The 14027-nt window shown below is 30.2% G+C and overlaps 1 protein-coding gene across 2 annotated transcripts; it reads left to right on the forward strand.

Moving 5' to 3' along the window:
* Nucleotides 1–2862: 2862 nt before the first annotated feature.
* Nucleotides 2863–8897, forward strand: LOC100569633. Of its 2 annotated transcripts, none has more exons than XM_029491418.1 (8): nucleotides 2863–3010; nucleotides 3611–3784; nucleotides 4544–4743; nucleotides 5428–5554; nucleotides 5632–5768; nucleotides 5837–5854; nucleotides 6679–6747; nucleotides 8574–8897. In XM_029491418.1, the coding sequence occupies exons 1-8, from the start codon at nucleotides 2950–2952 to the stop codon at nucleotides 8736–8738; spliced, it is 951 nt and encodes a 316-aa protein (XP_029347278.1). In that variant the 5' UTR covers nucleotides 2863–2949; the 3' UTR covers nucleotides 8739–8897. The 2 variants fall into 2 exon arrangements, with proteins under 2 accessions (XP_029347278.1, XP_003246843.3); XM_003246795.4 differs by having other exon boundaries at nucleotides 2867–3010; nucleotides 5837–5968.
* The last annotated feature ends 5130 nt before the right edge of the window (nucleotides 8898–14027 follow it).

A 14027-nucleotide genomic window follows, 5' to 3' on the forward strand; every position in this document is an offset into this window, starting at 1 on the left:
GACCGGTCGCGGCGGCTCGTGTATATAAGTTAAGCCAGCCCTAATATAGGTGAGGGAATGGAGGGACAGGGAGTCTGTCACGTTTGGAATATCCGGGCGTTATAGTAGTGACATGGACGTATCTATAGAGCGATCGAGAACATTCTCGATCATTCTAGAACTGTCCCCAATCCTCCCGCCTTTGAAAGGACACCTTCAAAATGTACAAACTAAAAATAAAGATTAATGAATTGTTCTAGATACTTGTACCTTTTACAAAACTATGAGTATATTATATAAAATTGTCTTCAAAAATGTTTTTCATAAAATATAATGTTAGTCAAAATAGGACCCTTCTAATCAGGACATAGGCAACTTCACTAATTTCACCACTGGACACTTGAAAGTTCCTGCTGTCTTCGACGTCATAATGTGCACAACTTCTTCTGCACCTGGATGGACGACAATCATCCCTCCTGATTGTCATAACATGAGGCCGTCCCGCAGACTTTACGACCACCAAGTCAATGACTTTCAAATTTGTATTTTGGCTTGACCACTTTTGGCGTCCTTGCAATGTCTGAAAATACTCATTTGTTCATCGTTTCCAGAAACATTGTTGTGCTTGTTTGATCAGCTTCCATCTAGTTAGGTGGTTGATTTTAACGTCCATCAAGTTTAGCTCTAGAATTGCCATAAGTCCTATTAAAAAGGTTGTCCTATTAAAAAATACCCAGGTGTTAATGCACATAAGTTGTCTGGGTCATTGGAAACACTTGTAAGTGGACGCGAATTTAATATCCCTTCGATATGAATAATTAGCGTGGTCAATTCTTCCACGGTCAATATATTTTTATCACCGATGACTTTTCTCAAATGAGTCTTGACGATTTTTATTACCACCTCCCAGATTTCTCCACAAAAGGTTGATTAAAATACCAATGACATAGGATCCTACTTAGGTAGTAGAGTGTATCGGGTCTTTGCCTTGTGGAATAAAGATTTCAATTGCCAATTAGCACTCACATAATTTGTTCCAAAATCAAAGCGTATTTCAACAGGTATTCTATGACAAGCAGTGAAGCGATCGAAGGCGGCAAGAAACGCGTCCATATATAGGTCGCTTACCACATCTGGATGGATTATCTTTACTGATAGACACACAAATAGACCAAGATAAGCCTTATTAATGTTAGCACCTCATCGACGGCTTTTTTCAGATTAAATACATTTTTTTTTTAAGGATAACTTAGTGATTTAACTAATTCAAGTATGGATAAATAAAAACAAGTTTACTTGAGCCACCAATCTTGATGGCTTGAGCTATGTTTAGCAGTATTTTTGCTATAGATCCATACATTTTGACAGTGATGGTACTGATAATTTGTGTGAAAACAATTACTTGTGGGAAAAATCATTTATTATTTTCAAATTAATATCAAAATCTTCGAAGATGTGAATTTCACCTATCAAAACTAGCTGTATTTGCATGTACATGATCTGATTCAACCAGAAATCGAGCATCCAACAGACAGGTAATTCAATTTATTACAACGAACGGCTCCCCACTCGCTACGCCTCTGAATAACTAATTAAATAGTAATAATAAAGACGTTTCAAGCCGCCTATGCCATACATATGGTATTTGGCGTTGAAGTCGCCGGCCGCGATCAACTAGTCATTATTATGATTTAATACAGGTCATTTAGCTCTAATGCAGAGTTTGGGGGTTTGTAAGCCGCAGCTATATTGTATGAGCTACTGATGATTTGACCTCACCCATTTGGCTTCCTTGAACTTGTATAGCTTATATAATCGGGCCTGCTGAATACGATAGAAAAATCGGCTGATTCGTAAACCTGCTTGAAGGGGGAAGGGTGTCTCAAAAATCAACCGACTTTAGCGCATCAGACGCCAACATCAAATGATTTGAAATAATTAAATGTTGTTATAAAAATTCGGTTGATAAAAATTCAGATTCCAACATATAAAAAACAATTATAAATTTTATAAAACAAAAAAATTATAAAATATAATAATTTTATAATTTTGTATAACATTTTAATTAATGTTCAAATTGTTTTACATGTTAGAATCTGAATTTTAATTCACACCTTCCCTATCCATGGCCGTACTTGATGAGTTAGTATGTTGAATGGGTGGGTTCCAAATTCGTCCCTAAGCCCTCTGAGTGTCGTATTTTGAGGGTTCTGCGCTGTGTATATGGTGATGGTTATTCCGTTACAAATTATACTGCTCTACGTTAATGTTAAGTGCAGTACCACCATAAAAATTTTTATTTTTTAAATTCACCCAATCCATTATTTTTGAAAATAACACGATTGCGATTTAAATAGTCTACTAAATAATTTATATGAGCTGACGACTTAAATTAAAAATTTGAAAATACTAGGTATAACATAATGAGTACATAATATTATAAACTAGTGTCATTGAAATACCTAGGTAATTTATTATTAACCAAATGTTTTTGAAAGTCGCCAAGCTAAGTTCAATTAATTAATTAAAAAGAATATTTTTTATATAATAATTGGACATTTTAACAACAATTCAGTCGATCTTATTATAATTTATTCACGTCTGATATATATAATGTTATAATTTCATAAGTTAATGTACATGAAAAAAAAATTCAAATATTTTATCTAAAATGTAGATTATCGTATTATATGATAAAATATTAATGTTATCTATGTATTATTTACTCACGTGCAATTGTATGCTGTATTGTACAATTTTTTTTTAAATATATGTACACCACAGATGTTCTTTTTTTTTGTTTTAATTTGTTACATTATTGGGTAAACAATTAATATATAACACATAATAAAGAAAAATGGATACTTAATTTATAAATGTTATTACAATAAAATATTATTTCGCAAAAGTAATTGGTTTCTATCACTTCAAGTAGAAACAATATTCCAGATATTTCAAGTAATAGTTAAAATGAAAATTATAATAGTGCTTATTTTGAGTATATTTTTTTACCCTTCATTGACAACACAAGGTAATTAAATTATTATTTTTAATTGTATTACTGTTTATAGAATTATTACATGAATTATAAGGATAAAATATGTCGAGCGTGGCAATAAATGTACTGATTTTATTATGATGTGTGTTACTTTTTTGTGTCAGATTAACCTTTTGATTTTGAAGCCGTATAAATGCTTCGATATTTGACTTCAATATATTTTCTAATAAGAAATTGAATCTTGTTATAATTTTGTGAGGGGGTCAAAAGTAAAAATGTCCCAGCACTTGATTTAAAATTTAAATAAACAACATTTTTTTATTGACATGAAGTATATATTGGACGAAATTAGTCATTTTAACGAAGAATAATGATTTTAGTGATTTTATTATTCATAACCTAATAGTGAATTTTGTAACTATATTTTAGTATAGTAGTTATGGACCATTCAGTAAACAAACACATCAAAGTATTAACTATTAAATAATTATTTTGTTAGATTTTTTCATTGGTTGAAATATTAAAGTACTTACAGCAATGTATTTAAAACTATACGACCTCTATGAATAACTATGATATTTGTTAGCTTTAAAAAAAGGTATTCTCTATTTTCACTTTTTTTTTGTTTCTTAGATAGTACGGTCGTTGAAAATCAGATAATTTGCAATATAGCTGGAAGTGTCTGGACGAGTACTTATGTTTTCGATATAAACCAACTGCCAGAACGTTGTAATATAATTACAATAGGTCAATATGCTTTTGACCGTGATGATGGTACTAATACCCGTATTATGGAATCAGATAAAGGTAGTTATATACAACTTATATACACGATCATTTAGCGACAATCACGCTGATTTCGTATGTTTGGTGTTTTTGATATGGGAATATACGAAGTCCCACTTGTTATGCAAATCTTTTAAACATTTATGTACTGTTCATGAAAAAAAATTATCTTTGAAAATATTTCGTTAGGCCTTTTTTTTTAGTTAAAAGACATTAAGGGCTAACAGAATGCCGATCTGAAATATTGGCGCATATTATATAAATATCAAATATTGACTTACAGATTACAGATTAGTGGGTAGTGCGCAACAAATGTTATGGCAAACCTCTTGTAATTTATTTCATGATGACTGAAGTATTAACGATGAAAAGAAGGAATTAATTATTTTATTTGTATTTTCCAATATTTATCAAGAATTTATAGAAATTTTCGAAAGGCAAAAAAAAATTTAAAACCACATATATCAAAATAAAAATTTCAAAAAAACTAATAAATGGTATTTCATGGCTATTAGTTAGCTATAATAATATTATTATTATTATTATTAATAATTGAACAAAAATATGAAAATGATAGTGATTATATTCCGCTATTTATTTTTTATAAATATTATACAATTACAAATTTATTATTTTACATAATACCACATCCACAAAATATTATAATTTTTCCTAATGTCAATAGTACGTTAACTAATAGCATTAATTAGAAATAGACATAAGTATTAGTTAACTCATTAAAAAAAAATACTAAATATATTAAAATTGTAATGATTAAAGATGTAATACGAACCTTGATAGAAGCTAATAAACCTGTTTACACACGCATCGGGTTCGTGTATAAAGATGATTGGAGTTCAATATTTGATCCTCCGGATGCAGATGTATTTCAGACGGAAATATTTGATCCATTAGTCAATTTTTTAAATACAATTAAAGTTAATGGTCTTCTTATTAATTGTGAATTCATATACAATAATGTAAGTAAAACAGGATATTAACATTTTATGTTAAATTGTATTTTTAAATTCGAATATTACAATGCTATGTGATTTTTGGATTTTTTTATCTTGAATAATTTTTTAGAGTAGTAAAAATGCGTAGATTTTCGGGACTAACGAGAATTTTTTGAAAGAAATTAGTTGGTAAAAAGTAAAAAAATCCCTATAATTATTATCGTCAAAAACAACAACGAAAAAGGTGTGGGCAAGTGGGTACCTCTCTGCTGTACATTAGGTGTAGTGAGGATCACTGTAATGGATGTGTTAAATTTGAATTCAATGCTATTTTATCATATCATATACCAAAAACGATTCTGAGAGGAGACAGCCTATCAGCTTATATTACTAAATATATTGTATGATATACATTTATATATTGCTCTTCAAGTAATAGTAATAACGCTGATTATAAATAATTTATAATCAATAGAGTAATAGAGTAGGTAGGTAGAAATAATTTGAAAAAAATGTTTTTTTTTTGTACCTCTGACACAATAAGTAGTTGAAATAAAAGTTTTTATAATGGCAGTTCAAAAATATTAAAGATACAAAAGATACATAGGCATGATATTTTGACAAAATTCATCAAGATTACGAAATTTGCATATCATTTTGTTGTTAAAAATATATTGAATGTTAATCAATTAAATATACTTATTTTAGGTTGATATAGATGATTTTGCACAAAAAATGAGTAACTTTGTGACTGCAATTAAAGAAAAAGTAGATAAACTAATAGTTGGTTTAATCATATCTGGTTGGTACTATGAAAGTTTTTCAGATAATACTCGTAAGAAAAAAATATTATTATTCTAAATTTAGAAAATTTGTAAATCACATCTTTATATTCCAATTATATTCTTCAAGTTTTTGATTTTTCAATAACAAATAAAGCATTGGATCTTTATATCATTAATTGGTCAATATTAAACGATTGTGAAGAAGATAAAGATAAAACTGGTATGACTCCAATAACATCCACTACTCCGAATACGACGACTATAGTACGTACCTATTTTTAAAAAAGTAACATTTTATGGCAATTTAAAAAAAAAATTTATATTATTTTCAGGAACAAGTTACTTGTGCCGTGAGTAATTCAGATATGGATAAATCGAAAATATATGCTATGATACAAATGCTTCCAGTAATTCCAAAAAATCTTGTTCCCGAAGGCGAAAAGCGTATTTCAACATATTCTATAGTATGATTAATACTATTATTATACGTAGTTATTGATTTAATGGTGGCTAGTAAATTTACGTTTAAGAATAAAATTAACATGGGAAATTTTTACACGATAATCTTGTTTCTGTTTATTTTTTTATTATTATTATTTTAAGGCATCATTTCATAGTTATTAGCCGCTTTTTACTGTAGGTGGCAGGATATGATTAGTTCGGAACAGATCATGTACATGAGGCGAGGATTCGTTATTAAGAAATCCGGGTGGTCACCCATCGAGGAGCCAGTGACACCACCCGATACTTTACCTCAGAACATTTTAGTATGTAACAGCCAACCACCCTGCCACACCAAGCCCCAATTTTGTTTCTGTTATGGGAACAAACTGTGCCAATTTTTTCAATTAAACCACAAAATTAAGCCACTTATTCTGCCCCCGTTAAGAAAAATTATAATACGGAGAACTATATAAAAGCTACCCATTAAAAAATAACAATTTCACATTCGCTTCTTTAAAAGGTTATTTTATATAATTTTAAATTTATTATAAAAATTATATTTTTACTTTTTGAATTAAAAACTAAAAGATAATTTAATAATTACTTATTTAAAGTTTTAGTCATTTAAAGTTTAGAAGAGTGGATAATTGCAAGGGTTAAATATTATTGTTTTTAGATTTAAAATTTTTGTGATTTTATAATAAAAATCATTATTTCGTTTTCATTACAGTTTTGTGCCTCCGGTCAAGCTGATTCATCTCAATGGTGTACTAACCCTCCAAAACTGTCATATGATCAAGTAAATATATTAAATATTTATTGCACGCGCGAAGTCCCCGTAGATTGGTAATATGACGGAATGTTATCATAGTCGTAAATAAAGTCGGTAATACATAGATTAAGAAAAAATAATAGGAGAATAAAAATAGGAAGAGTAAAGAGAAAAATAAGGTGTGATAGGATAAAATGGATAGTTTTAAAGAAAAGAAAACCATTAAAAACAAGAAATAATTTTGGATCGGGGATAAACTTATATACTAAAGCTTACTTTAACAAATTAAAGTGAATAATGTAATGATGTAGCTGAAAAATTCTTGAAATATGAGTTCTGGTTGGAACACGCACGGGTTGGCATATAGATTAGATATATAGGACTGGTTTTTATTGCTGTCTCAGACGAGAATACACATGCATAAAACTTTTTTGTTGTTATTTGTTGTATGTAATATCGGAAGTGTTATACAGAGTGGTGACATTGATACACACACACACACACACACAATGGGAAATAATAATTTAATAGTATTGAGAGGCAATTATATAAATCTGACATAAGAAAAGGATCGAATCAACTGTTGTTGTTAGGCAGGAACAAGTAAGATGAAATTTCATAACAACAGATCGTGTAAAAGTGTAAACGCGAATGGATCCATCCTTCCTAGATATATTATGATTATTCTTCCATTCTGTTGGTAGCCGGTCGGGTGATTCGATGATAAGGTCCACCACAACATATTTAGTAGATCGATACTACTTCATACATCATACGGTCTTGCAATTTATTGAGATATTGTCTGCTTCAAAATTACCCAAAATATTGCTGACATTGGCAAAGAAATTTGTATCGATTATGGTGATTAGTAGCCCTATATGAGCATATATGAGATCACTTATTAAACAATTACCAGAACTGAGTGCGCAGAGATTATGTTGGTCTGATTATAACGAAATCAAAATCTAGGGTATACTATTTCTCCTAACCATGAGATCAAGCAGGAATGGAACTCTTCAAAGGTTTCGATGTGGATTCCTATTACGTACTTAAGTTACGTTTTAGCACTTTTAATAGCCGCTTCCCAAAGCCCCCCCCCTTTCCCAAATGTGTAGCAGTGAGATAATTAAAATTCCAAAAGCACTCTGGTCTCTGGGTACTCTGTATAATACCTGATGCTTAATGTCTTCACTCAATGATCAATATTGGAGACGACCGCTGACTCATAGGACTCAGTAAACATTAATGAACAATAAGAGTTGATCAAATTATGGAAGTGTCACAGTGGAAATTGGGTTATTCAGTTATGCAGTGGCATACTTTTGAGAAGTATATAATGTGTTACGTTATTTTAAGAGCAACAAAAAGAATAGTACTCAACTCCCTTTTTGCGAGAGTGCCAGTTTAAGGCAGTTGTTCCTTATGTTAACTTCTCCCGGGGAAATAACGTCAAAAATTAAGCCTCATGACGCTATCTCAATCTAGTTAACGAATCTTTACACTTGACGTAATAACACAAAATGGTTGTAGTATTCCAATGGGTGATTTGAACATCATGTTCAAAGCTTAAAACCTATGTAAAATTTCTTCTGGGACCGGAGATTTATCAAATAAATATCATATTTAGAAAATCTCACTTCCAATAATTAATTAATTGGTATTTTAACAACGTTGGTATTCAAATTTACAAGTACTTCTTTTTAAATATTTAAATATTAAAATATTGTTTTTCTAGAATACGAATTAATTTCTAAATTGATTTTGGCATTTTATCTATCTCCCTACATAGTTTGGGATAGTGTTAGGCTATTGTTATATATTTAATTTAATAATTATTTTGTTGTTCATTGTAGGGAGCTTACGCAAAAACATTCTATGTTGGAATTGTCTTACAACAGCTTGATACAGATGATTACGAGAGCAAATGTGAATGTGGCCCATTTCCAGTATCAAACGTAATTATTGATGGATGGACAGGATGTCCTTTTAATGATTGTCCAAAACTAGATCGAAGTTAACCGATATGAATGAAAATATATTTTAAAAAAAAAATTATAACGTTTTACTCTATATACTAGTAATAACGGGTATTTATCAGTATTCTTACTAAATTATCATAAATATACGTGTTTAATTCAATAAAAAATAATAATAATAATAAATCTAACTAAAATTATTATTATGTATTTTTTTTCCAAATATTATAATTTTTTTAAAGCATTAGGTTAATTTTAGTTTATTGTAGCGATCTGTGACTATCTTACTAATTTACCTATCTCAATCACATTATAAATGTACGTAATCATATAATATACGCGCCGCGTAAATATAAATATAATACGCAAGCGCTCGCTCGCGTAATAATAATAATAATAATATCAATGGTACCGCGTATACAGTGCGTGTGTAGTAGTGTAGTAGCGCGACGACATCGCGTCTACACCGCGTAGCTAATAATATAGAGCGCGTGACCATGAGCGGCGTTTGGCAATAGATATATGACTACGTATATAAATAATTCTAAAATAACATAAACTAGGATTTGTGTTGTTATATTAAATAACACCACAAATTTGCAACAATAATAGATATAATATGTTAGACATCCGGCTTGTGCAAGCGTGTGACGATCTCACGCTAGGCCTAACCGCAAGATGACCATGTGTAGTCATCTGAAATAATAGAAGGGACAGGGACAGAGACCCATCGAGGAGAGCTGCTGGACAAGCGTCCGTCAGACGAGCAACGAGCCTCACGAAGAACGGTCCCTAGCTAAATACTTAGTCACATCTCGCTGACCTACAGTTTCACTATAAATTATTTGGACTTAGAACATTTTTTGATTTAATAGTTATTATATTCGAGTGTTAATAAATACAAGTATTACAATCATTCTCGTACTTCATTTCAAATACTTCCATCAGTAGTTGTGCAGTTGTAGGCACGTTACATTATTAATGAAAATGAGGTCCATATAATAATATAATAGTATAATGCTATATAGTATACAAATAGACAGATACAATTTAATATAAATATGGGTTAGTTTGGGGGGGTAATGAACTGTTATAGAAATATACGGAAGAAAATTTTATATTTTAGTATTTAGATTTACCTTATGTACTTATACTGTTGTAGTGTTGTAAACAAATGTAATTGTCAACATATTATGAAATATAAAATAATTATTATAATATTTAGATTAAAGAATTTACAACCATTAATTAGTCACGTTATTTTTACTTAAACTTAGCCCATTTGCTGCTAATTTAGCTAATGTATTATTTTACATTGAAAATTACCTTTCTACGTTTACTGAAACTATTGATGCATTTTTTACACAAACTTCACTTTACTCTAAATTGTTTCCAACACAATAGCTTTTTCCGGTTATAATATAGTAGGATAATAAAATAAAATTACAGCATTTAAGTATATAAACCTAACCTAACGGATTCGTACTACCAACAGAGCAAAATAAACGGAAAACAAAAAACCATGCAGTTTTAGGTGGCTGCAGAAGGATGGCTCGCAAGACTGTGGGCTGACAGATACATGCGTGAGGTATGACCGTTAAAATGAGGGAGCCACATCTCGACCTAGCGAGGACTGGAAACGAGCACATTTTTAACGGGTACGAATTACCTCTGCAGATTTTAGTAATATACAACTGGTCTTAATGTTATGCCAGGCATGCTCAGTCTATGAGTATAAGGTATATGATGAAAAACCAAAATCAAAATAGTTGATATTTTACCAAATAGATAGCGTAGATATTGGTATTATGTACCAATCTTGAAGTGAAAGGGTAGAAGGTACACCCACTCTCTGGTACCCCACTTCTGAATTTTGGATTCAAACCAAGGGCTTTCCTTTGTGCTACGTTTGTGCTGGATTGTGGTCGAGTTTCATAATTTGTGCTGCAACCCCTAATGAATTACAAGATATTCTAAGTGAGGGTGCAAGTGAAATGACTGCACCCCCACTTCTAAATTTTTAAATTTAATGTATGCCATTTGTTTATGCTGGATTGTGCTCGAGTTTTATCGTTTGTGCTGCAACCCCTAATGAGGTACAATAGATCTATCAACTGGAATAATTATTTCAAGTAAAATAGCACAAAATTGTTTAATTAAACATTTTTTTATTATTATTATTGATATAATTATACCAGTTTATAGTAAACTTTAATAAGCCCTTTAGTTATTTCTTATATTTTTTTAAAGTTAAAAATGTATATTTGAGGATTTAAATTTTCACAATAATCACGATTACGTAAATTATAAAAATCAAACTCCTAAAGTTAAGTTATATGAACCTAAAAACTACGAGATCAAAGGACACCTATGGATGATTTTTACCTATTAACCACAAACATTTTCCAAAAAAAATCTGGGAGCTGTACTCGTTTTATGATCTCTAGACTCTAAAGTCTAGAGCTCCCCTTGTGTGAATGGCTTATAACTTTTTTACAAGCATAAAGCAATAACGATGATACATAAAGTACAAATAAGCACTAACCAAGTCCAAACCAGCGTGACTGATGGCCAATTCGTTATGGGACGTATCGGTATGTCTTTTCGACACCTTTTTAAATTTAAGGATAACACCGGGACTAGTATAGTACTAACTTCGATATAATGATACAGAACATCAGTAGAAAACTACTAAATAATTGAAATTGAAATCATTTAAAAATCCAAAACGTAGTATAAGGGTTGCGTTATGACTCCATATTACCTCTCACTAATTATCCCTTGTAGTCTATTAAGGCTTGTAGCACAAACGATGAAGTTCAAGCACAAACCATCACAAATGAATGCCATCATTTAAATTCAAAAATTCAGATTTGGGGGTGGAGTCATTTCGCTGGCATCCCCACTAAAGATCCAATATAGTTCATTAGGTGTTGCAGCACAAACGATGAAAATCAAGTACAATCCAGCAGAAGCGATGTACAAACCTTTGGTTTAAATCCAAAAATTCGAAAGTGGGGGTGCCAGGGAAATGCACCTTGTAGTTACCAAGACAATGTCAGCCTGGCTCCGCCTCACCACCTCACCCACCCCTAGTCCGTTGAGTGACGTCGGTGAGCGACGAACGTGTGATAACCCAACCAGGTTGTCTCCTATGTTGGCGAAAATCAGTGGATATTTTAACTTATATACTGGACAACATTTCTGTCACCCAGATAAAAATTTTTTCTCCTAGTAGATAATATATTTAATTACTTGGTGACAACGGTTTTTATAAAAATAACGATGTTTGAAATTATTATATAATTGTATTTATTAAATGTTTAATATTGTTATTTATTTAATTATGTATATCATTTCGTTTGATATTTTGAATTTGGAAGAACAAATAATTATTGAGAATGGAAAACCCGTGTGACCATTAATACAAGAAAACAATTTATTCCACGCGACAATGCGACATGTTTCATCTAGTCCTTCCACTAAATATCTACAAATTAATTGTTTTCCATTTTATTTTAATCCTTGTTCCTATAAACTATTCGCTAAATATTTATTTCACTTTGAACCTTTAAACAGTTTAAACTTTCAAGGTTCAACACATACGACGACTTTCGTATTTCGGTAAATATAAAATGACAAGGTAAGTAAATCTAATAGTTTATACTTGGATCTAAACTTAATATAGTTTTTTTCAATAATTATAATATATTACAAATTACAATAATAATGTTTGAAATATATACTTATATATAATACGTATGACGCATTACGTGTTAAGTAGGTATTTACGCATTGTTGTAATATTAATACCGGAAATGTATTTTTGACGGTCAGCAGAAGCTGGCTACAATGTAGGTATAGTATATAGTTACGACGTGATATAAATATTTAATTACGAGTATATATTGCACTTCAGTATATTAAAATAATAAATAAATAACCCAGGACGGGGACATCACCACTTTTGCTCGTAAATAATGTGTAGACATGATAAAAACATTTAGATCAGTATAATGGTCATAATATCGATACACACTATTTATATTCATATTTTGTGGGATGAACACGTAAGATATTCAGACAATTTTTTTTTAAACCATCAGTGTGGAACAAGTAAGGCCAAATCCGGTCCGCCAAGGGGTTTACACTAGCCCGCCAAGCTAATTAGTATTTTGAAAATAATATATTTATTATATTATTTTCGTTTAGTTTTCATTGTTTTTAATTTATTGAATTAATTAGATAAAGTGAATTTATTAGTTTTTTCTTTCGGTGTTATTCGTAACAGCTTATAATAGTAATTTATACCTATATTATACTAATTACTAACACTAACTAATAATAGGAAAACTCGTTTTAAGATATAACAAGTATAATGTATATAAACAAACATTAATTGTTCTAAATAAATCTTATATAGTCTTCAATTTCTCAACCGAACTATTCCTCTAAAAATGTTGGCCCCCTATGCTAAAGCGTATTTCAATTTTGGACCACCGTAAAAAAAAGGTTGGAGACCTCTGTACTATTTGATGTCGAAGGATTATTTGACAAAACTAATTTGAGTCAGTTCAGCGATGAAATACTCGGGCCATATGTGGCAGAAAATCTACCAGCGCCACGTAATATTACAGATTTCACTTGAAAGCTTTACTATTATTTAAAAATAAGTACACCAAATAGGTACTTTGTTTTCCGAAATCGGGCAGATGTATATTTCTATCTTGCCACACAACTTTGAAAACAAACAAGCACTAAACAGTCCAATAACTCTAGGGAAACGATTAATATCCGTATTTAAATATAAGTTGTACAGCACATATTAATCCTAGACCATCAGTTACCGGATTTTTACAAAAAAAAACAACGTTGATACAAGTTGCCAGACGAACAAGCATAAAGAAAATTTCTACGCACAACAAAAGTTCTATGGAGAAGTTTGAAAAAATAATATAATTTTAATTCTTATATCAGATATATACAATGACATTTTCAAAATATTTCGATTGATTTTAAACTATTGCCTACCACGCAGGACATATATATTTATATAGGTAATTAATAATACTAACTATTATAAAACCATTAAATAATGTATATCAATAAAAGCAACTAAATTAAAATAAACTATAAAATTCAAAATGTACATGATAATATTACTTACACGATATTATATTCTTATTATGATTTATATATTATTTACTCATGTGCAATTGTATGCCGTAATGTACAATTTTTTTTTTAATAAATGAACATCACATATGTTCTATTTTTTTTTTTTTTTGTAACATTATTAGTAATTAGTTTCTATCATATTAAGTGAAACAA

This window comes from Acyrthosiphon pisum, chromosome A3 (assembly GCF_005508785.2).
Source record: "Acyrthosiphon pisum isolate AL4f chromosome A3, pea_aphid_22Mar2018_4r6ur, whole genome shotgun sequence".
NCBI lineage: Eukaryota > Metazoa > Arthropoda > Insecta > Hemiptera > Aphididae > Acyrthosiphon > Acyrthosiphon pisum.